The 25,231-nt window shown below is 47.9% G+C and overlaps 1 protein-coding gene across 6 annotated transcripts in view; it reads right to left on the bottom strand.

Moving 5' to 3' along the window:
* Nucleotides 1–2,704: 2,704 nt before the first annotated feature.
* The window catches only part of ALKBH3 (alkB homolog 3, alpha-ketoglutarate dependent dioxygenase), a 44,555-nt gene continuing 22,028 nt past the window's right edge, over nt 2,705–25,231 (bottom strand). For 2 of the 6 annotated variants that reach the window (XM_062196277.1, XM_062196278.1), the window contains exons 8-10: nt 24,103–24,312; nt 7,386–7,484; nt 2,708–6,647 (exon numbers count right to left, since the gene is read on the bottom strand). In XM_062196277.1, coding sequence (XP_062052261.1) covers nt 6,555–6,647; nt 7,386–7,484; nt 24,103–24,312 — 402 coding nt within the window. In that variant the 3' untranslated portion in view covers nt 2,708–6,554. The other 4 variants (XM_062196274.1, XM_062196273.1, XM_062196276.1 and 1 more) reach the window with 4 other exon arrangements.

Below are 25,231 nucleotides of genomic sequence, written 5' to 3' on the forward strand. Positions count from 1 at the left end.
TTGCAAAAATCTGAAAAGCTATCATCTATGGCTTGTGAAGTTACAAATGAGTTTTTAGCCTAAAAATTTTTTTTTCTTGCAAATACATACTCCTTTTGTAGTGAAGAGAAAAAACTCATTTTCCCAATGCAAACGAAAGCCACATTGTCCTTGTTCTATAATGGAAGGGGCTGTGTCTTCCTTTTATAATCCCCCGCCGCAGCAGACACACACCCTCTGGACATAAAAGCCCTGGCCTCGAACAGAACTCCAGCCCAGCAATCTCGTTTAATTTTCCAGGCCAAGGCTTCCTGTGCAGAGTGTAGAAATGGGTTGCAGAAACAAGGAAACCATGAAGCTACTGGGGCTGACTGAGTCGGAACTGCTTGGGGTGCTGGAGGCCACCCAGGACTGACCTCCAGGGGATAAGGTGATAGAATCCAGCCAGGGATGGTGCGTCAGGAGACCAGTAACCTGGGGAGAGGTGGTGGGGCTGCCGTGAGACAGTCACACATCCGTCCAAGGCCACTCTGGCGTCTGGGAGCTCTCTTTGGTTTTTTTCTAAATAACTTCTGAGGAGTGGCTTCAGTGCCACTGGGCCTAAACGTGAACAGCCTCACTGGGGCCCAATTGTCACTCCAGCCATCCTTCCGAAAGCCTCTGTGTCCCCAACCCCTGCAGACTGCAGAGGCACCAGGGGAGCTTGCCGAGGGCCAGGGTAGGGTCACTGGGCCATCCGCTGGCCATAGATGGGTTGCCCGCATCATACAGGTTAAGGTTGGAGTTAGTAGGGCAAGGGGAAGGTTGCACTTAAAGCATTGCATGACCCAGTATGTTCATGTCAGACACATTCCATGCATGAAATAACCCTCGCGGCCCTCCCCTCTCCCCCCGGGGGCTGCTTCACTGCCATTTCACAGCCGAGGAAACAAGGCCAGGAGGCTGACCGGCTGCTCCGTGGGGACGTAGCTAGGAGAGGTGGAGCCGGGATGCAAGGCTAGGTCTGCCCGAGTCCCGCTGAGGCTTCTCCTCCCTCCCTGAGGCTTCTCCACCCTCCCTTCTGGCAAGGGCTCAGGCAGCAGCTCTGACGGAAGAGCAGGCTGGGGTGGGAGGCTGGGTCAAAGCTGCTGCTGCCCAGTTGTACCCTTGCAGGCAGGACTGGGACTGGAACACAAAGGTGACTTGGGGTCAGGACTGCCTGAGGTTGTCCTGCTAATTCCACTCCCCAGTTGCTGAAGGGCTGGGCTTGCGCTGTATTCAGCAGGATGCTGCTGCCCCCCAAGCTAAAGCAGGGACCCCTGCCACATATTGAGCCACCTGGCTGGTGCACACTCTGAGGCCATCAAAACTATTCCTTGGAGGGCAGCCCCAGAGGCGCTGTGACTTGTACCAAGTCATTCCGAGTGGTGGAAAGAACACGGGCCAAGACACCTGACACAGTATGTCTCTGTGCTACTGCTGCCTCAGCCCCTTCAGATGCTGCACAATGTGCGTTGGCCTCAGTTTTCTCATCTATTCAATGGGGAGAGTAGACCCTAACCCTCACCCTTTGCAGGGTGCCCAGAGGCAAAGGGCCACAGCAGCAGAAGAGGTCCCTAGCCCACCTCCCCTGGGGCACAGCACAGAGAGCAGGCATCCAGGGAGAATCCACAGGTTCACACCTCCCCTCTTTGGTGTTTACCTCCAGGCCACTGCCTACATTCCCCTGTTGCTCCAGGAGACAAGAGAAAGGCTGAGGTCAGGGAGAGGGTACTGGGAAGAAATGGGCCATTAATCCCTGGACAGAGCGCCCAGAGGGGACACTTCTGTGGGTTCCCTGCTCTCTAAGACTTTCCTGCGTAGTACCTGGGTGGTCCCAGCAGCCTGGATCCCCAGGGCCAGAGCTTTGGGGAAACCTCCTAGCATTTTGCATCCAGCCACCCCACAAACATCCTTTAGTAAGGGTACCCACATCTCTTCACTTCTTGGGCGGCCTCCGTCCCTGTGTAAGTGCGGAGCACTACCCCCCCCCCCCCCCGCCCCGCCCAGGGTGCCTGGGGCAGGAGCCTCCCGCCACATCCACTCCAGCAAGTTTCTCCAGCAGAGCCTTGTGCACTCTTGCTTCCACACTCACCCTGCCTGCGGTGGGTGGCTGAGCGCCCCCTACCCATGGCTTCCTCCCGCCCCGCAACTCCCAGGCAGGTACCACCCACGGACTCCAGCCGGGGAACTCACAGTGACCAGCAGGTGCCACGGGCCACTGGATCCCTGAATCTTGTAAACACTGGTCCCGCATGATTACAAACAGCCCGCCCCATCCCACAGGGCTGCCTCTGGGTATAACTCCCATTGTGGGTAAGACACTCCCCCCACTCCCACCTTCTCTTTCTTTTCCATAAAAACCAGAATTGGCCACCAGGACTGAGGATCGGGGGTTGGGAGGCCAGGGCCCTGCTGGAGCAGTGACGGTCAGCCCTTCTGGAGATCACAGGGGAGTAGGGACCGTCCCTGTGCTGAGGGAGTGTGACATCAGCCTTCCCCGGATGGGGGCTGACAGCACAGAAATCATCAAAACAAACGATGTCCTTCATGGCCCTCTGAACAGCACTGACTGACCTGGATGACAGCACTGTTTTCTGACACTGCCCCTCCCCCTCCCCACCCTGGGCTTTAAAACCCACAGCCCTGCAGGTACGGGGCTCTGTCCACAGGCTGGGGTAGGTTTTTCTAACAAGAAGCCATACCAGTGCCAAACCAGCCGGGAAAAGCACCATCAGTCTACGTTCTCCTCCCGTATAAGTAAACAGCAAAGTCATTTCCTTACTGACCGCCGACACACCAAAAAAAATCACGTCCGAGAACAGATTCCAGCAACCCAAATCCGACAGGGGCCAAGGGGTCTCATGCTGGGGTTGGGGGAGGTCCGTCTAGAGAACCCGGCGGGCAGAGAGGGAGAGGGTAGTTGTGAACAAGGTCCCTCTGAAGAGAGGGTGTGGGTGGAATCGTGTATAAGGAAAGATTTAAACAAACAGAATGCATCGCTATGGAAACATTCAGCTTTTTCAAAAGCACTGTTAAGAAAAGTAATCAAGACTTCAGATTCAACACTACAAGTGTTTATGACCAGAAAAGGCAAAGTGGGTCTTAGATATTCTGCAGCCAAGGAAAAGCTGCCAGAATTCAAGGAAGAAGTATTCTCAGCAGGGCAGGAAGCCGTCATGTGTCAGGACACTCTCTCTGAAACCCTCCAACTGGAGCCTTCTGCTCCTTGCAAGGCCTGCTTAACTCTTTCGGGGTTGCCGTGACACAATTCAGGAGCCAGTGCCCGTCACTGACTGGGTGCAGACAGACCTGCCCTGTACTAAAGCAAGCTCAGGTCAACCACAGAGGCAGCGGGGAGAGGGTACCACAAGGAAATGACAGCTGCATTAGCTGTGACCAAAACTGAATTAGTGATGGAGCTAGTGGTTTAGTCAACAAGAGAGCAAAGCGGATCCTGGATTTTTTTTTTTTTTTTAATGTTTATTTTCATCTACTTGAATGGCAAGCGAGAGCAAGAGTGAAAGACAGAGACCTAGACCTTCCATCATGCTGGCTCACTCTCCAAACGCCCACAACAGAAAAACCTGGGCCAGGCTGAAGCCAGGCCATCCAGGTCCCCCATGCGGGTGGCAAAAGGTCCAAACACTTGAGCCATCATCTTCTGCCTCCCAGGGAGCATTAGCAGGGATCTGACCAGTGCCTACCCTAGATCCTCATTTCAGTACTGCGGATACAGTCTGACGCTGAGTGTTTCACTGCTCCGACCTGTGCTTCAAGACAAGCCGCCTGTGGGCAAGGCATTTTCAGTGTGGAGCCTGACTTTTTCTTTGGGCTTTCTGCTGACCAGAGTAGTGGCATTGGTACCTATTACAAAGGAGCCTCCCACTGACTTGGGCATCATTCGGGGTCCCCAAAAGGACTCACAGATCACAAAGAGAGGAGGAACCATAAGGGGCAAACTCGCCTACCTCTCAAAGTACCTGCTTGGATGTATGCACCAGGAGTTTGGTTGAGAATTTGCCTAACTCACCGGAAAACAGCTTCTGTGCCCCAGAAAATGAGCTTTCTCAGTTCAGTGGCCAACTGCCGGTCTGGTCAGCAACATGGTTTCTGATTAGGAGATGTCAACGTTGATTAGGAGGGATGACAGGCAGATGCCTGCCCTGACACACAGGGAAGCCAGGGGACAAACAGGTGGCCTGTGGGTCATGGTGGCCAGCTCTGCAGGGACAAGTCCTGAGGCTCAGGCTTCCAGGAGGCCTGGTGGGGTATTCCTTCCACCTAAATTCAGCATGGCATGGGGAAAGCACGTGGGCTTGGGACTGAGCCCGTGGTTTGAACTTGGCTCTCACTCTGCAAGTCCTGTTCAGTTACTTAACCTCCTGGAGATGCAGTCTCGTCTCTATAAGGGGAACAGTGTCTCCTGCAGGGCGGTGGCAAGGACTAATATAAAAGCTCCTAGGACACAGCCTGCTAGGCTGAAGCTCAAAACAAAAAGGACAGCTGAAAAACACACAAAAACTCACCCTTTCTTCATGCTATAACTGTTGCACTTGCTTCCTCTGCCTTAGACCTAATGTGAATAGAATGTCCTTGTCCTTCATTCCTAGGTGAGCCTGACCACCAGGAGAGGAAGAACCAGTCGGGCAGAGTGGCTGAGCATGGCTGTCCTTTGCCACGGTCTAGAATTCCTGTCCACTCCAAAAGCCCGTTTGACTCCATGCCAACCACCCCCTGACGTTTCAGAGCGGACATTATCTTAGTGGTGAAAAAAAAAAAAAATGGCAGTTCTGGCATATGGTGTCTATGGCGTGAGCAAGCAACAAGAGCTGCAGTTCGCTGCCGTCTGATGGAGAAACCCGAGGGGTGGTCCAACCCGTCTGCCGCGGAACAGGAATTCACTTCCTTGCCAGACACGGGGATGGGGGATGACGAGTGAGGCGCTCAAATGCACAGCTGATGCAAGGGGAGATCACGACCCTCCATTAGGAGGGAGGGAGGCTGCAGGACTCGGCACCATCTGCCAGTTCTTTCACTGGGAAGGAATGGAAGAGGAATCTCCCAGTGTCACGTGTCCAACCAGAACCAGCGCTGGCTGTATCACCCTGGCCAGGTTTTGTTTGCTTTACTAGGGGAACAACCAGGAATTAAACAGAGATTTGCTTTGATTATATAATGACGTGGCCCTCCTTAGTAGGAAGGCTTTGCATGCTGCTCACGTTTTGTAAAGGATTTTAGCATTTCTTAGAGAAAGGAGTTATCTAACAACACACACACACACCCCAAACAGGAACTATAATGGAAGGAGCCAGGCAGCTTCTCAGGGAGCAGAGCCTGGCAGGCCTAGTGTTGCACCCGAGCTCTGGGTAGGAGCTGGCCCAGCCTTTGGCACTGCATTAGGATCATGGGGATCTTCAATCTTACAACATAGAATGGAAACGGATGAAAAGAAAGAAGACACTACACATTTTCCCCAAAGGCAGAGAGAGAAACTCTAGCTCACGTGCCCCACTTTCCTCCATTTCTATTCATTTTCTTTCTTTCTGGCACACTGCTCCTGAGTCACGGGGTCAAGAAGACACGTGTTTTTCTGATGCAAGAGGGGGCAGCCACTGTGCTCTGTTTTGGGAACCTTGGTGACATCACAGACTCACCCTTGAACCTTGGTAACGTGTGTGTAAGCGAACACTGAGTCAGAAGACAGCCTTAGTCACGGGCTACTGGAACCCAAGGTGAACACGACCACTGGGTAATGGAGTCTGTTCCCTGGAGGCCTGCTCTCGCTTCTGTCTGGCGGGGGGTTCAGTGACCCCATTGATTCTCTGGGGGAAACTAATCTACGTGGAACAGCTGTCACTAGGAGAGCGTTTGCGGCTCTCCAGCCTCAGCCTCCGCCTGCCACTTTGCATGATCTCCTCCCTAGGAGGGGACAGTTTGCTCGGGTGTCACGAGCCGTCCAGGTGATCACACTGCTTTCATCCTCCACCCAAGGCCTCCAATCTGTGTCCCAGGCAGATGGACAGGAGAGAAGACTCGGCTCAATAGCATGTCCCCTTTCCACTGCAGCAGTGCACAGTCAATGTGTCAGGGTGTCGGGGCAGACCTGAGCCAAGCCTGCAAGGCCACCTCCGGGTGTCAGCAGCTGTCTGCCCACGGAAGGCTCTGGAGCCACCTCACCAGCATCACAAGGAACACACACGTGCAGACTTTCCGCAGAGGCACAAGTCCATTCATATTTCCCCAAGTGCGAGCAGGGAGGGTGGGAGGAATCTCGCTTATGGACAAAATCATCCATGAGCGCAGCCACACACAGCCGTTTTTAATCTGCCTAAAGATAACATGGGGTTTTGTGACAGAGTTGGGAGTAAGCGTTCCTGTAGCACACACATTCCCACCACGCGCTGCTGGACGGCTGTGGAGAGGGCTGAGCTGGGAGCAGATCCCCCATCAGGGGCCTCATGGCCACCCCCGAGGTCGGCCAGGCCGGCCTCTGGATACTTCCTCTGGGTGGCAGGGTGGGCCCAGTCTCCGTGCAGCTTCTCTCAGATCTCTCATCAGCGGGCGGCCCCTCTCGGGTCTGGGTAAACGGTCCGAAAGGTCAGGTTCACTCTCGGGTCTCTCGAGTGGTATTCTTTGGGCACTCGATGCTAAATGGAAATACTGGTTACTCTCTGACATAGTACACACACATATCAAGTTCAGCATGATTTCAAACTTATTTATGAGACACAGATTTCCCTCTTTTCTCCTCCCTTCAGCGAGCAAGGGGTAAACGTGCAAAAGTCCTCAGGAGAAAGGCCTCCTCCTCTGGAAATCACTCCCCACGCTGACCCCGCCGCGCCAGGCCAGCGCCCTGGAGGCGAGACAGCTTCTTCTTTTCCACTGCTGCCCCTCCTCACGGATGCCTGCCATTGTCCCAGATCTCATAAGGAAAACACTGATGGATGAGACCAGAGAGAGGCATGACGGGATGTGCGTGAGGCTCCAGCCTAAGCATGGCCTGGCCTACCTGTGGAGCCGTGCAGTCTAATAGGACAGCCAATGGTCCAATGCAGTAGAAGTTATTTGAAATAAAAGTCTGGGTTCTGAATGTACTAGCCACATACACGGCGGCCAGCAGGCACACGTGGTTGATGGTGGCTACGTTGGGCAGCATAGAGAGAGTACTTCCAGAATCACAGAAAGTTGTGTTGCACACACAGCTGCTGCTTGGTGGATTTCCCCAGGATCCAACCTCCTCGGACCTGATGGCCCTGTACTGCCTCTTTCTCATTACCAAAGCAACTGGCTTTGCAGCACTGGTCTGCTCAGAGACCAGGGCTCCTCGGCAGTCAGGGTGCCCCCTACCAGCCCAGGCAGGCAAACACATCACTCGCCGTCCTCACCTGCCAGTCAGCTTGTGTCGCTCCCTCCATGATCAACAAGGTCCCGTGGTCCAGAGGTATCTTCACCCTCTCCACGTAGGTGTAGTCTCCGTTCTCTTCCTAGAAAACAGCACTCACTGCACTCGGCGTGTGTGATCAGGATACAACACAAGCTGCCAGCCAGCAAGACATGGACCCCTTTCCCCCTCAGCCACACCGTGAGCATCACAGACTGGCTGTCCTTCGCAGCTGATTGGCCTTGGACAAGTTACTTCACTTCTCTGCATCCCGATGAACTCATTTGTGAAGTGGGGATGCTGACAGGATCTGCACACACAGATGCTGTCAATCACTCAGAGACTGGCATGGAGTATCTGCAGGGTAAGTGCCAGCTATTGCCGCTAGTATCACCAGCCAAGGTGCAGAAAAGCTCTATGAAGGAGTTAAAAGTCACTTATACAAGAATTCTTTACACCTGCTTTACACTATGCTGAATGTTTCAACATAGTCAAAGTGGGAAACATGGCCTTTTAAATGTTATTTGTTTATTTGAGAGGTAGGAAGAGAGGATGAGAGAGAGCTCCCATCTACTGGTTCACGACCAGAATGCCCACTTCAGGCAGAGCTAGACCAGAGCCAGAGCCATCTAGCATTCTCTTGTGGGTAGCAAGAACCAACCACTTGAGCCTTCACCATTTCTGCATTAACAAGAAGCTGGAGTCAGGAGCTGGAGCCAGGATTTGAAACCAAGTGCAACAATGTGGGACAGGGTATCTTCACTGTGGGCTAAATGTCCCACTGCAAAACATGGCCTTAGAAGACTAGATACGAGTTCTGCTTCATGTTTTCATAACTTACGCTAATTCACTGGTTGGTAGCCATGTTAAATAGCTAGTCACACCTTTCCCAAAGTTGCCTTGGTGTTCTGGAGAAATCTTCCTGTCTCTTCACAACAGACAACAGCATGATTTTCTCCAAGAAGGGAGCTCTGCCTTGAGCCTGGCTGTTTAAGCCTTTGAGAATGCATTACAACTCCTGAATATTTTGGATAAAAATGCCTTGTATTTACATTTTCCCATTCATCAATGCATGTCCAATATTGTCATGAGTTTTCCCAGCGCAGCCTGCACAGCAATCCACAGGTGGTGCTGCTCCTCCTCCAAGCTGACAAGGGCGTGCATGAGCAAGTCCCTTGCTTGCAGCAGCAAAGAGAAGCTTCCTGATTTCTCCACCCCCATCTGGGCAGAACTGATGGGCCACTCCATTCATCGGCCTCATTTCCGACGTAAGGGGTTACATTTGGGTTACTGCAGGATTGATTTCAGTGTGATGCTGTGTTTATGTTTATTATTGTAGGGGTGATTCTGAGAACTTAACTGTTTACAATGATTTCCCCTAGGAAAATCAAAAATCAAAACAACGATGAACTTGCATAAACAGTCTAAATTCCAGGCCCCAATCCTTGGCAATGACTTTGTCAAGAACAGTCATAATTTTTCCAGGCAGAAGTTTGAAATAACTTGGATTCAGCAATTGGTTTTAGCTATGTCTGCCACCTTTTCTGTTCCAATAAGACGTAAGCATCAAAATATTTACCTCTGACCACTCAGCCAACCAGACGGCAGGGGGAAGGTGACCCTGCCCTTCAGTGGTCATCTCGGAAAGCAAAAGGTTGTTTTTAGAGAAAATATGCCAGACAGTGGAAATGCATGTCCTGCTGGAGATAGCAGAAGGGAGTGCTCTGTCCATGAGACAGGCTGCAGAGTCAAGAGCAAGGCTCAATAGAGCCAGAAGCAGAATCTCCGCTACCTTTGACATAAGCAGGAGAGCAACGTGGGCTTAATCTATAAATCAAGTACAGACATTAGGAAAAGGACAGTGAAATGAAGCAGAGAGGAAAGACACTTAACCACAAAACAGGACAACTGTGAGGCAAAGATCTCTTAAGACAATGAAAACACGATGGGGGTGGCGGTGCTAAGAGAAGTAAGCACTCTAATTCCACCTGGCCACTTGAGGGGGTGCTAAGAGAAGAAGTGGATATTTTAATTCCACCTGGGACACGAGGCAGGAACACACCTGCAAGTGAAAGGGAACTCCAAATGCAAGAGAAGCATATCAGCCATGAGGGAAAGTGATGCCTGACAGACAGACAATTCCCTGAATGCCCTAAAATCCGAATTAACTTTTCAAATGAGAGAAAGCCTCAGATTGGCTTTGCATGCATGACGTGCAACATACCCATCAGCCACAGCAGAAGAGGTTAGCCTCCAAGTGGAGGCAGCCCCATGAATCAATCCATGAGGGAGTCTCTCTGTCTCTCTCCTACACACACATACACACACACACAGTACCCACTGGGAGGAGTCATGTTATTACTTTGCTGCCTGCAGCCTTGGCTTAGGACATGCATTCCTAGTTTGCAGACGGAGACAGGCAGGAAAGAGGGCAAGGAGTCCTGCCAAGGCAACACAGAGCTCACACACGCATCCTTCACTTGAAGCCAGAGTGGCAACAGACCATGGTGCCACCATTGAACTTAACCATGGTGCATGGAGACTTGTTCCAACAGGAAGCAGATAAAAGGCCAGCGCAGCGCACGTGGCTGGGCCCAAGTGCCCAGATTGATAAACAGGTACGCGACAGCAGGAGCAGGGGTCAGACTGTTTAGAGGAGCAGCTCGCAGCCGTTACACATGGTTAAGTTAGCAAAACACATGTCTGGAATCCTTTTGATTTACTCAGGACTTTCTTCAAAACAAAACACACTCTCAGATAAACCACTGCTGAAGATAAAATTTTCCATTCTGGATCCCAGTTAAAAGCTTTGAGGGTCACAAGCAATCTGCAGGGTGGGTTTTCTCGTGCATGTCCTTGGTCTTCCACATATCTGAAACCTTACAAGTAGAGGGGAAAAGCAAAAAACATGTTTTTATATTAAGGCAGCTCAACATTCTCACGCTGTCTCCAACCACAGCCTAAGTTCACGAGAGTAAACGCCGCTGCCCTTGTAATTCCTCATTCAACGTCTGTCTTCCTAGCCGCCTGTCAGCTCCAGGAGGGGAAGCCTATGTGGTCCTGCTCTTGAGGAAGATCAATAAATCTGTGCTGGACGATGGAGGAGACGTGCCAAGAAAATAAGAAAAGTCACCTTTAACCCTACCGCCCGGAGTTCCCATATTACCCCCCCAACACACATACATTTTATATATACAATCATGAACTCTACATCCTAACATCATACCATAAGCATCTGTCTACATCCTTAAAGACACAACACTTCAGAAATGTTGTATATATTTCAGAAATATGGTTACACGGTGGGCCCTCCGTTATCCAGTGGGATAGATCTCAGATGCCAGTAGATAGATAATCCTGAATCCTCTATCATTTTTGTATACACATATGCCTGTAGCAAACTTTAATTTAGACATTAGGCACAGTAAGAGATGAGCAAGAATAATTAATAATAAACAGAACAATTTTAACAATATACTGTAATAAAAGTGATTTTAAACCAAGAATGGTTTATTTTTGGAATTTTCCATTCATTATGTTCAGCCTGTGGTTGACCATAGATGGCTGAAACCAGAGAAAGTGAAGACACAGATAAGGGGTCCCACCGTAAAATATCCGTCCCTGTGAGCATACCCTTCCTTCTTTAAACTCACAAATACCTCCAGACCACCTGAATGTGTCAGTGTGCCAGTACTACAGATACAGCAGTGAGGGGGCACCCAGCTGCAGGCTGAGATTCCATATACCAGCAGGTTCACTACATTTTAGAGAAAAAGCTACCTCAAGTAGACGTGACGCAAAACATTACTACATGCCTTTCTAGGATATATGCTTAAAAAGTGAATTACTGGACCCCAGGGTATGAACTGCAAGACATTTGATTTCTACTACCAAACTGCTTTCCTGAAAAGGTGCCAGCGACATATAACTCGTGAGGAAATTCTAACAGTGCCCATCTTTTAGCTGAACATTGTCAACTGATAATGGTGAGGGGGAGAAATGACAGCTCATTCACACTCAAGTCCTCTTACTGATGGCCCAGCTCAACAGTTTTGCTACTAGGATTTCTCCTTTTGTGCACTCTCTATTCGGATCCTCTGTCTATTGTTCCGTGGGCATGTTGTTTTTGTGCTGGTCTGTAACCACACACAGTAAGATAGTTTTTGTCTGCCACACTTTTTACAAATACTTTTCTTACTTGATATTTGCCTTATAACTGTGTTTATGATATTTAACATAGAATAGCTCAAAAGTTTTAGCGTCCACTTTGCTGATTTTTTTTTTTTTTTTTTTGGCTCTCTTTCATGGTTTTTGTGCTTAGAAGGTCTTTTCCCATCCTGATGAAAGTTAAATATACAACCTCATTTCCTCTTAGTTAAACACACACACACAGAGTTCATATTTTCTAGATTTAACTCTTTAATCTATCTGGAGTTTTTTGTTGGATTCCTTTTCATGTTTCTTTCTTTACCAACTTCCAGGTACTTTCAAGGCTTCCTGCTAGACTTTTGACACAAGCTCCACCCTGGCACATGCTGGGGTGCCAGGCATGGTAGGTATTACACATTACTGCTAACCCTCAGCACAACCCCATTAGGGAGGGGAGGGAGGCAGCACTGGCCACTGCACTATAGGCAAAGGGAGCAGGAGGGTAAGCACTTGTTTAAGGCAAAGGCTGGCAGGTTGCAGGGCTAGCGCTTGAAGGTCAGTCTGCCTGCCTCTAAAGCCAGAGTATGTTCTTCCTGCCAGGTTATATTCTCCAGAAGCTCTGGTCTTTCTGAAATCCTGTAAGAGTTCTTGCCCTAATTATATGGCACCCAGACTGCACTGCGGAGGGAGGCCATGAACACCCACAAATAGCACAAGTGAGGGGTGTGGGTCAAGTGCATCGCAGTGGGGAGAGAGGACCAGGGAGGACCAGAAGCCTGCACACAGGCAGTGGCTGCTCTGCCCCAGAGCCGCTGCAGCCCATCGTTCCCTTGCTGTCACCCCATCTCTCTTGGGTTTTCCAGAGAGAAACTGGGAGGTGTGAAATGTCCTGAGTTATGGATGTTGGCAAACGACTCCAGTTTCTTTAAAGCCCTGGGTATTATAAACCCATCTGAAGGCCAAACTCTGCTCAAGGGCTGCGGCTGGCCAGCTGGGCCACAGAGGGCCCCACGACCTGACTGCTTTCTGTCACTCCCATGCCAGTCACCCTGGCTGGTGCGTAAGCGCCTGAGGCCAGTTGTCACTGCTGTGCTTCTTTGACCTCCTCCCCTGCTTTGCCACTCCACACAGCGATGCCCAGTCGAAAGCCCAGGGCACGTGGGCTCTTCCACGTATCACAGCTATCACCTCACCCCTGACTAACCAGAAAGGCAGTTCAGGGCAAAATAAGCTTCCAAATTGCTGATCTCCGATAACTGAAGCATTCGGTTTTCCCAGTCATCTCTGATTCCTCAACGAGATAAAACAAAACAAAGAAACTTCCATCTTTTTACTGAGAAGATCCTTATAAAAACATCACACAGATGAGCAGAAAGGCAAAGAAAACAACACAGAAGCCTACTGCTACCTATTTCTCGTTTCCCAAGTGCACAGGAAGCACTGACTGGCACTGGACATATCATGGAAGGCTTCATGGCTATGGAAGGCCCTTGAAGCCTGGAGAGGCCTTCGGTTAAAAATGTGGACAGCATGCCCAAGACAGAGCAAAGGACAAATAGAGCAGAGTGGAGCACCACCCACAGAACAGTCATAGACCACGCTGGTTGGGCATATGTTACACCAAGCTTTGACAATCTTGTTAAGGAGTTTCCATTTTATACTTTGCTCCAATGGAAGCGAACTAAGACTTCAGATGTAGGAAACAAAGCGATGCCTCTTAGCCCCTCTGTGTTCTCCTGCCCCAAGTGATAATGTACAATTCCACAGTTTTCCTTTAGTTTTAATTTCAACAAATGGTTATCTGAGCCATCTCTGGCAAGTGATTTCACATTGTGTCTCAGGCGTCTCGCCCGTACCATGGAGATAGCAATAGCATCAGCTTTGCAAGATTATTGGAGGATTCAATGGAAAGCACTTAGGACAGAGTCAGCTCTATCCACTTGCTATTACTAGTGTTTTACTGTTGGTACTCTGACAATTCCCAAATGAGGCCAGTAGCACAGGGTTGGCATCTGAACCTCCAGACTTATAAAGTCAGTGGCCTATTTTATGCTTGGAAGTCTCAGCATCTCAAATGTAGCATGGAGAAGAAAGAACTCCTTAAACAAGGAAAGAATCAGTGCAAAAATCCCTACTCCTCCTTCGTTAAATAGCACCTCTACCAACCACTCAAGTCAGAAACCCAATAATCAATTGATTTTTAGCCTTGCATCTAACATATTATTGGCAAGTCCTATTTGTTCACAACCAAACATCACTGCAGGCATCTCACTTCTCTTTAACACCACTGCCATCTTAGTCCAAGTAAGCAGCTGCTCACTGAGACTGCTGCCATCACCTTGGCGTCTCATACTCTTGCCTCTTCCCAAACTATTCTTCACAGAGAAACTGGAGTGATCTTTTAAAAATGCAAACCAGATCTCATCTCAACCTATTTATTCTCACTGCACTTACAAAAAAATCCAAACTGACACCTAACCACAAGTTGTAATAATTTGTCTCGGCTGATGTGACTATTGTCTGACTCCTTTGACCTCCATGAGGGCAGGGACCATGTTCGTCATGGTCACTGCTTTGTCCTCAGAGCTGAGCCTAGTACCTGGCATGTAGTATGTGCTTAATTAATACTGCAAGAGGGGAGAGAGGAGAGAGATATGGAAACAGAAAACAACTGTTTCTGAAAATAATATCTGGCATCTGGGCATTGGACACAAAACAGAGGGCAAAGATTGGAATTAAGAACATCAGGGCAGAAAAGGTCAGTTTAGTATTTTAGACATGTGGTTAAAAATAATCGTGGATGGGCCGGCGCTGTGGCTTAACAGGCTAATCCTCCGCCTTGCAGCGCCGGCACACCGGGTTCTAGTCCCAGTTGGGGCGCTGGATTCTATCCTGGTTGCCCCTCTTCCAGGCCAGCTCTCTGCTATGGCCTGGGAAGGCAGTGAAGGATGGCCCAAGTCCTTGGGCCCTGCACCCGCATGGGAGACCAGGAGAAGCACCTGGCTCCTGGCTTCGGATCAGCGCAATGCGCCGGCCACGGCGGCCATTGGAGGGTGAACCAACAGCAAAAGGAAGACCTTTCTCTCTGTCTCTCTCTCTCACTATCCACTCTGCCTGTCAAATAATAATAATAATAATCGTGGATGAAGATGGCTGCTGTGAGAGGGAAGGGTTCTTCAGACATGCAGGGAGGGAAGCATAATGACTCGAGGGCTGATTAGACATGAGAAACTTGGGAACAAGGAAGAGCTGAAAGCTACTTAGTTACAAGAGAATTATGGTATCACCAATCTAAGTGCACTCAACAGCAGGTGGAATTGTGGACTTTTTCTGAGAGAACAATGAGATTCCAATTTTATCATTTCAGCTTGGAAGTTACATATGATGTTAGGAAGTAGAAATGTGGAGAAAGTGATGACCGGATTTTGAGATGAAAGTCAAAGCTGAGAAGTCACCCCACCAAAGAAGGAATGGTTAAAGCCCTAAGAGCAAATTAGATCCTATTTATTTACTTATTCAAACAGAACACACAAAATGATACTAGGTGCTGGGGGCATAATGACAAACAAGACAGACAAGAGGCCTTATGATGTCTACAATCTACAGTTGTTTATAATCTCCTCTCTCTGTGGAGAGAAAGATAACAGAATCAGAGAGAATCTTGAATACCCATTTTTAAGGGATTGCAGGTAAAGGAAGCAACCTCAAAGGAGACAGAGCGGCAGCAGTGAGAAAGGTATGAAAATAACCAATACAAGACAGTATTTCAGAAGCCAAGAGAAGGCAGAAAGAGCAGTTCTGTGCACAGGAAATGGGTACTGATGGAGGAGATCCCCAGAAAGAAGCAGAGATGGCAGAAGAAAGGCATTGAGGTCAGAGGTATCCATATACTTTTAGGCAAGTGGTGGGCAGGAGCTTGAGAGCAGGTGAGTTAAGCTGTCAGGAAATGGAGAGTGCAGATGTGAACAACTCATTCCAGAAACTGTGCTTCAAAAACAGGGCAAAAAACCTAAGACGTCAGAACATCTGCTGGGTCAAAAAAGGTTTTGTTCAAGATGGCAACCAAGATTTCCCAGGTCTCCAGTCCAAGGATCAGATAAACAGTGGAGCTGCCTGACGAGCGTAGGCTCTGTGGCAGATGGAAAGGAAGAGGTGGAAACTAAATGCACCTACTTACTTGCTATCTCTTTACCAGCTCCATCACCCAGCTTATGGTTATGGCAATAATGTCTCTGTTTTGGTCATTTCCTTTTTGACTTGTTTTCCCAAATTGTGATGCTGCCTTGCTCCGGAAAACCTGGCTGGGTTCCAGACTGCTTCCTGGATCATGCAAGTTTGCAGCTCCATTGGGTTGCTATGTTGCTCCTGACACAAACATACAGCTGGACTTTTTGTCCATAATGGCAATACATTTGTTAAAATCTCACATAAACAGAATCTATTGGTTATAGAAATTATGGAGAGAAAACAAGGCTGGGACCCCACAAAGTTATCTCCAGGCAGAGCTGTGCTGCTGACTCACACTGCTCTTTAAATGATGGCATCCTTAGCATTGATCTGAAATACATCACTTTAAAAACAGATGCCGCTATTTATGAAATAAGATCTGCTAAAGTAAGAGCCCAACTGGAAAACAGATTGGCAATCCCTGAGGTTACTGGTTCAAAATGGTTTTACATTCACTTGTCACATGCAAGTGTTTATGGCTTCATCAAATGTTTTCCTGATTTGTGGCATTCATTTGGCTTGGAAGGTTCTGCTGAGGCAAATGAGAAGGGCAGGCAGAAAGGACCCGTATGTGTAGTCAATCGTCCGATACCACACACACCAAGGGATCTTAGGAGCTTGACAGTGGAGGAGCTCCCAAGTGCCTCACTCGTCTACAGGACAGCACGGGGGAGGCCTCAGCAGTTGTTGGCTGCAGCAAAGGCTCTCTCCATCAGCATCAGAAGCAGACTACTGCGGCCCAAAATATCAATCAGAAATCCACCTTCCCTGCTCAACTGGACACCACTGAAGAATAAATGGCAGAGTGCTATCCTGTTGGCTGTGTTCACTGTTGACTGCTTGTAGATACAGTACAGCGGTTCAGAAGCTACTGAGGTTAAGCAAAAACAAACCTGGCTTGACAATACACAGTCGTAGCCATTCCAGCTACACTGAACATGCATGTGAAATCGGAAGAATTCATGTGATCAAGGTTCCATTTTTGGCAATACATTATTTCTAAAAAATACAGCTTATAAGAACTGCTGTCTTGAGAGAACTTCCACCCAAGTCTGTAGCACAACAAATGCCCGGTGCCTTCTAAGAGCAGCCAGTAATGAATTCCACCATGCCTGGCAGCCTGCTGGCCCTAGCAAAAGTGCCAAGCTTCTCCAGCCAGCCATTAATACCACAGCACTCACTCCCAAATCGTTCCTGGACACAACCTGACTAGACATAACCCCTCACCACTCTCTCGCTCCTGCATCCTCCCATTGTGTCCTTTGGAATTCCCATTCACAGAAGAGCAAACTTGTCTACTGCTCAAGCTCAGCGAGCTACGAAGGAGCCCTCTACTTCCTTATCCTAATTAAAAATCCAGCTGTCTCTAGGAGATTGCAACTCTCCTTCCCTCCCTGTCCCCTACCCCTGCTTCTCCACGTTGATCCAGGTAGACACATGGTCTAACAACCTCCTAAATCAGTCTCCTTGCTTCTACTCTTGCTTCAGCTTAGTCTGGGCTCCCCGCAGTAGCAACAGTGACCTTCTAAAATTGTCAGTCAGACCATGTCACTCTTCTGCGTAACACAACTCGGGGGCTTCTTGATGTACTTAAAAGAAAATCTACTCCTTCCTGAGGCTCCGCAGGTCCCTACCCACTTTCCCATCTCATCTCCTGCTTTGCTGCTGATGTCGGCTCCCGCTGCTCCAGGGCACGGCCTCCATCGCCATCCTCAACTCACTGTGCTTTCCTGCTCCATCTAGGCAGCCATGCTCTGTGCAAATGGGACTTTTCAGAGTTGGGAAGATCACCAGACGGCTGAGGAATAGTTTAGAGTATGGCAAAGAGAATAAAAAAACTCCACCGCAGGGGCAAGCTTAGAAAGAGTCAAGTATGCATACACCACACCTAATCACACAGACACAAGGAATCCTTTGGGAGGAGGGTGTGCCCCTAAAAGCACTGTCACCATCGCAAAACAAAACTGGCAGGTTCTTTGCAAAAGTTCATTATTTCCAGTGGGAATCAGATCATGGATTCTACCCAGAGACAAAGCCCCAAGGAAGCAAATGATGACTCCAAGTCATCATTGAAGAGAATTCAAATCCTATCAGGACTACCTGTCTTTATACATTTATACACACACACACACCCCACATACACACCAATTAACCTACCTACAACCTCCAAAGACACAGGTGTCAAAAATTCCAAAATTCAACACCGTTCCTGATCCACAGGCCGCCTCACCGCCCTGAGCCTTCCTGCGCTCTCAGGGAATGCCATTTTGCAGGCCAAGGGAGCTCTGCAGTTTAGTTTCAGTGCGATTCATTTCCTTCTTCAATTTCCACATCTGATCAGTCACCATGACATCTACCATTTATAACAGCTTAAAAAAGTCACTGATGACTGCAACAATTTTCATGGGGAAACTTTTCGGTTATTCCCATGAAGTAGCTCCCCATTATCACTCCCATTAAAAAAAAAAAAAAAAAAGGAATACTTAGAAATGAGGCAGACGAGCGCTTTTTACCCACATCAGGGACAGGGATAGAAAATAAAACCTGGTTTTCTGAATTTCATAGGGTATGTTTTTAAAAGACCATGGTTGTCACCACTTTCTTTCAAGTGTTTCTTATAATCTCTCACAACAGCTGCTGCCGTAACCAGAAGATGGGGTAATAAGGACGGGTGACAGCAGTGGGGGCTGCAGGCTCAGGTGGCCGTTCAGTCACTGCTCCATGAAACACTGCACAGCTCTCGTCGAGCTAGTTAGGCTATTTTGGAGCCTAACATCCTCATGTTTTCTAAAGTCCTAGGCAAAAATATCAATACTTACATCAGGCTGATCTATTTATACACCAATCTTCCCAGTAGTGTATTAAAACAACAACACCACCACAACAATCAGCAAGCGTGGCACCAGGATCTCCAGTTCACTGACTGCTCTGAGTCTGCACTGAGTCTGCACTGTTAGGCCCACTTTTACAACCATCTCTTCCAGTGATGTGAACTGTCAGACAGCAAAGTGCCCACTAAGGGTGCTAACCACCTGCCTAACTGGCCTCCTTCTCCAGTCATGAAGTTTAAATGCTATCAGGAGCCTTTTGGAGAAGGTGGGACAGCTCAGCAAGTTGTCTGTGGGCATATACCTGATTAGCAGTCAAGGAATGTCATAACACGAGTGCAAACTTCCAGCTGCCCATTACCTGTGACAGCATATAACCTTGCCGCTGTCTGCAGCCAAGCAGAGGAAGTCTTATGTACCCTGACTGCCCATCCACCCTGGTCTAGAATCCTACGTGTAAGTCACCCTGATAAACTCTTCCTCCCTCTATAGAGCTCCCTTCTCTGCTCTTTGGTCTCAAGATTTCTTCCGAGTTTGGAGGTATCACATGCTTCCTCCAGTGCCAGACAACCAAGGGGGTTGCCATCCTTGAGAAGATACCTCCAAGAAGAGCGGCTAGAGAAAGGCCCAGCTTGCCTAAGCTCAGCCACCTGAGGAGCACAGAAGCCCCTGTGTGTGCAGGATCAGCTGATGAACAGCAGCGCTCATCCCGGGGTAATTTGCTAGAAAAACAAGGCTTTTGGCATCTAAACCTCCAGTGCATCACAAACTTCCTGCTATTATCTAATACCCCCCCACTCCACGCAGCCATCACGGTTTCCATAGCAACCGACAGAGAAATAGCAGCCTGCCAAATGGCTTTTGTAGTTCCTTTTCCAGCTTGTTCTTCAGTATAGAATTAACGCTGGGAAAAGAACCAGGCTAATCTTTGCAAACAGGGACACGATGTAGTTTGAAAGGTACAACTGGGTTTGGGACAAGAAGTATACAGAAGCTTCCAAGAACCCAGCCTGATGGACTAAAAAAGGTCTACTGAAGTAAACTTTACCTTGAACTTAAGACAGTGCAGCCTGACACTGGCCAGAGAACAAGGGATGGAACTCTTCACCCAGTCTTTGCCAGAGAAAGCACCAGGTGAATGGAAGAGCAAGATCAAGTCTCCTGTGCCCCCAACATCTTATGGTCATCAGTCAAGGAAATGGTCATGTGCTCTAAAACCATTGGGGTTGACAGAACTGGACTAGAGGACAGCGAGACGAGGGCCAGCACCTTGGAGGAATGAAATGTTCCATCCCAGGGATGACGTACACGTTGAGCTGCCTGAACTGCCTGCATCAATCAGAGAAGCACTGGTGCTTAGGCAACAAAGGTCTCCCTAGCATTGAGCACAGGGAGAAATTGTTGCAAACCCAGTATGTGGCACGGGAGCAGCTGGCAGAAGACCTGCAGTACAGAGATCTGTTCAAGGTACCAGACCGCCACACACACAAGTAGGCATGGCTGGAGAAGTCTGCATTTCTATCAAATCAAGACGACTTCTTCTGGAAAATAGCCCAAAACAAGTGTTTTCCTGTCTCACAACTGCATATCTGAATGGAGTGCAGGAAATGTCATGACTCTGGTACATCTGCTTCAAGGGAGAAACCGTGACTTAGAAAGAGGTCTTGGCTGCTCAGCTGATAGGTCAAAGTTCACAGTTTCAAAGATTCCCTCCCACAGCCTCTAACATACCCAAACGTTTTGCTGACAGACATGAGAATTACAATATAGTGACAGACTGAGACAGGTCCCTGAGAGTTAAAGACAGTCAGACTCCTACGAATCCCACACACAAGACTACCTTACTTCATACTTGTTAATTCATGCTTTTTTCTTGGGTTGTCATGAGTCATGTTCTCAGAGCTAGCACCTGACTTGAGAAAAGTAGACAAAACTCTGCAATAACCACTTCCTTCCAAAGCTTCGGAAAGAGGTTCATTTATAATACTGTAAATATGGGTACCATGAGATATACTTCCAAAGTTGCCATTTCAAATAAAGCTTTGGCAATTCTACTTGAGCTACATAGGTGGAACCTTATTAGTTCTGGAATCTGTTTAGGAAACCTGAAGGAGTCTTTGCAAAAGTTTAAATTTGTGTTCTGTTTACCTAAGAACAGAACTTAATAGGTTCAGAAAAAAAGGTCATTTTTTAAGCTATATTTGCAAATGTGTACTTATAATTTCAATATATTAACATTCAACTTCCTCTTCTTAAACAAAAACCAGAACTGAGAAGATACACAAAAACTATATCAAATTTAATCACAGTTAAGACTAGGCCAGAAGCCAAAACTTTAATTAGAGTCGATAAGCTGAGGTATTGACATGTTTATATTCCTTCCCAAATCCATTTCCTTAGCCAATTTTGCTTCAAGATGTCAGGCAAGTTTTCTTTCTTATTAGATCTTTGTTTTCATCAAGCCAGCTATCAGAGTTCTAGTGAAGACGCCCTGGCTATGGGCAGACAAGTAAAGGGGCTTTGCTACTTTTTGAGAGTCTGTGCTTTCGCTTGTGTTCTCCAAGAGGCCTGAGGAGCAGAGGCAGCATCCACCGTCTCCCTCTTCAACACAAGCTTTGCTCCAGACAGACACCCACAGAAATGAGGCCATGCGTGGCACTTAGGTCTCTGCTCACACATGAGTGCTCTGGCACGTAACTGAGTGCCATGCAAAACCACTTCTGTACCATTGTAAACTTATCTCTTGTCTCCATTTCCCATGAGCTTTTGGAAGTACCTTCTTATACCAGAAAATATGCCTTGATCAGCACACACTGTTTTTATGAGAAAATCAAGAGCCTCAGCCGCTCAGGGACTGGGGGGGTGAGGCACACAGGAATAGGGTATTTCTTTTTTAAATTTATTTGACAGGGAGAGTTATAGACAGTGAGAGGGAGAGAGAGACAGAGAGAAAGGTCTTCCTTCCATTGGTTCACTCCCCAAATGGCTGCTACGGCCGGTGCTGTGCCAATCTGAAGCCAGGAGCCAGGTGCTTCCTCCTGGTCTCCCATGCCGGTGCAGGGCCCAAGCACCTGGGCCATCCTCCACTGCCCTCCCGGCCACAGCAGAGAGCTGGACTGGAAGAGGAGCGGCCGGGACTAGAACCCGGAGCCCATATGGGATGCCGGCACCGCAGGCAGAGGATTAACCAAGTGAGCCATGGCATCAGCCCCAGGAATGGGGTATTTCGCTGCACCAGAACACTGCCACTAGGTGAAACTGCTTGCAGAGCAGAATAAAAAAAGGAATCATCCAGAAAACTTACTTTGGGGTTTCTTAAGCTCCAAATTTATAAAGAAGCTAAAAAATAAAATGCTTAAAAGGAGGTGGTAGTGGTGAGTGTATATTTGTAAAGAAACAGTAACTCAACAGTGAGCAACAAAGAAAGGAGTTGCAAAGAAGTAGACACAAAGATTTTAAGAGGATATGCAAGTACTTGAAAAAGTTCATGGAAAACGAAGTATAAGTTTACTTGGGTGCAAAAAAATTTTTGGTATAAAAATTCTTTCAAGATATATGGAAAATGCATATTGTGAAAAAACTATGCATGGATTTTGAATTATTTGCACCAAAATAAACTCATAGTTTTAGTTCCACTTTCTATGAATGTTCAGAAGTACCCTCATATACAGTGTGGCTTGTTTGCCAATCAGAAGGATGGCAGATAACTCCAGCAGGATGGCACGGCACCAGTATGCACCAGATGAGCCCCAGGGGGAGAAAGATGATGTCATCTTAACCATTCACTGCCACAGCCCCTGCTCCCAGGACCATGCTGAGCACAACGTTGACGTCGGCCCATGTGTCTGGCTTTAGAAGAAGCTCTGAACTTAAATAATGAAACACACAGTGTTTTCTGTTCATAAGAGTCTTACTAAGGCAAGCTGAATTCTTCACACGTGTGAACTTGGGGCATTCAACTGGGTGGAAGCCCGTGCAGAAGTTCAACCATACTTCTCAAGCGGAGCTACCTGGTCCAGGGGAAGCTGCCGGCCGAGGCTGCTTGCTCACTGCAAAGGCTGCTCAAGGGCTTAGGGACCAAGTTCACTCAATAAGGCCCTGGCAACTGACAACCCCTGCTAACAATGACCACCATTTTCATATATAAGCAAAGCAAACTAATGAATGGAAATGATACCAACAAAAAGTGCTCAAGGCATACAGCAAAACAGCAAAATGTACTTCAAAATCCTATGCATAGAAAGCCAAGCACACATCAGGAAAACAGCCTGCCTACTAATTGAACTGTTAGTTTATCTGATGAAGAAAAGACAAGAGCCCTGACTAATAATGATGTGGCCTGGATTAGGTCATATTCAAAAAACAGCCCCCTGGCCTTCCACACTGACTGTGTCTGGTTTAATGTCATAATGCTAATCACCAGGAACCTTGGCCAGGAAAAGTTCAAGTCCTGGAAATAAAATAATTTGGTAGAGGTTTGTTCTTAGTTTTCCTATTATCTTTCTTAGTCCTAAGGCCATACACTTTTTTAATGCTTATTTTTTGTTTATTTGAAAGGCAGAGAGACAGAGAGAAACAGGTATCTTTCATCCACTGGTTTAGTCCCCAAATGCCCACAACAACCAGCACAAGGCCAGCGAAGCCAGAAGCAAGGAATTCAACTTGAGTCTCCTGTGTGGGTTGCAGGGACCCAAGAACTTGGGCCATTATCTCTTGTCTCCTAGGGTGCACATTAGCAGGAAGCTGGATCAGAAGCAAAAGTGAACTTGAACACAGGAATCCCAGTGTGCAGGAATCTCAAATGGCAGCTTAACCTGCTGTACCACAATGTCTCCCCAACACTTTTGATTCTAAAAAACTATTAGCCCTTACATCCCTCAAATGTCAGGTAATCCGTATTACACGGTGAGTTCAGTCTCGGAACTTGCACAGACCATCGTCTCTGATAATCTGGTTGACTCTCCTCTCTCCAGAAGCTTACAGATTCATCGGTGTTTCAGGAGGAAGCTAAGAAGGAATGCAGATGCCGTGACGCTCGCCTACGGAGAAGTGGCCACATCACTCTGAATAACACTTGTTTACCGCTTCTTCAGGGGCATCTGCCTTGGCCATCTTTCCTTTCTCTTCTTGTTGCCACAAGCCTGAGTCATCTCTGCACAAGCCCTCCTTCACGGCACTCATCACAACCACAGCTGTTTGCGTAACCAACGATACCTCTCTACCCCCACTAGACCACATCTTTATGAGGACAGGGACTACCTCTGTCCTTTCCGTCAACACATGCCCAGCACCTAGCACGAGGCGCAATTCCTGATGGCTAAGTGAATGAATGAATGAGCACTTCGGAAGTCCAAAGTTAACCATGGTGTAAACAATCAGCTGAGAATGTTTCATCAACAAAATGCATGATCCTATCCTCTAGTATTGAAAACAGGAGCTTCTAGAGACTACTTTTTTTTTTTTTCCCCCCCCACAGAATAAGCGGCAGGAAGAACACAAATAAAAGAGAATACTCACTGCTGAAGGCTTCTTCCTCATCTCAAAAGTACGTGTGGCGCCAAAGCTGAGTGAAGCAATGACGGGGCACCTCCCCAGCGAGGGCTCGTCGTCGCTGTGCCAGTCCACACTGTCCTTCTCATTGCGGTAAAGGTTGCAGAGTAAGGAGTTAAAGCTGTACCCGGTGTTCTCTTCAATGCGCCTCTTTAGGGTGCTCAGCACAGGATGCCACTGCATTCAATAGGCCAGACAAACGTAGAGACGGTCACATAAGACGTAAGGTGGCAGCCCCATGGGAAAAAGAAAGGGCAAAATTGGCCACGTTATACACAGGAGCATGGAATAAGCAAACCACTTGGAAAATGATAAAATGAAGGCAAGAAGAATAGTTCAATACCTTCCCAGCATCTCCATTTTGAAGCAAGTTGACCTCTATAATTTGTTAACAGTCCCGAATTTGGTATAGCAATGTCAAGAAGACCAGGTCTCAGCCATCCATCCCATCTTTTTAATTTTAAATATATGACCTTCATGAAAAAGGCCACGTCACACTCAGGGGGGTCACCTAGGTCCGCCGTGAAGGGGGTAAGTGGAGCAGTGTGGCTGACATATCACCGGGTGGTCAGCACTCCCAGATTGAAATCTGAAGAGTGAAACGACTTTGCTGCTGGGTGGCCTTCTGTTTCTGTTTGCTCTATTCCTGAACTGCTTTGTCAAAAAGATGTTGAGAACTTCCAGGGTGGTTAATTTCCCATAAACAAAACTTGAAGGGGAAAACAATGCTTTTCTACAGAATGGGGATGGTGACATGTTCTTACAAAATGCATGGGTTGTGAACTACAGACAAGCAAATTTCACAGCCCCACCTATCGGGCACCAAGTACAATTACACAGTTTATACTTGGAACTGCTTCACCCTGTGCACAACCAGAAACTAAGATCTGTGACCTTAGGATGTAGTTTGGAGCTAAGGTCAGCATAGTTCATACAAAGTCTTGCTAGAATTCTTGTCTTACCTCCCAGAAATCCCAAGTCCTTTACAGAAACTTAAGGACAGTGTTCCAGACTTTACATGATTAAAAATGATTCAGGAACCAAAGAACCTTTATTTACATGGGTAATAGATTTCAATATTAAAATTGATAGGAGC

This window comes from Lepus europaeus, chromosome 7 (genome assembly GCF_033115175.1).
Source record: "Lepus europaeus isolate LE1 chromosome 7, mLepTim1.pri, whole genome shotgun sequence".
Classification (NCBI taxonomy): domain Eukaryota; kingdom Metazoa; phylum Chordata; class Mammalia; order Lagomorpha; family Leporidae; genus Lepus; species Lepus europaeus.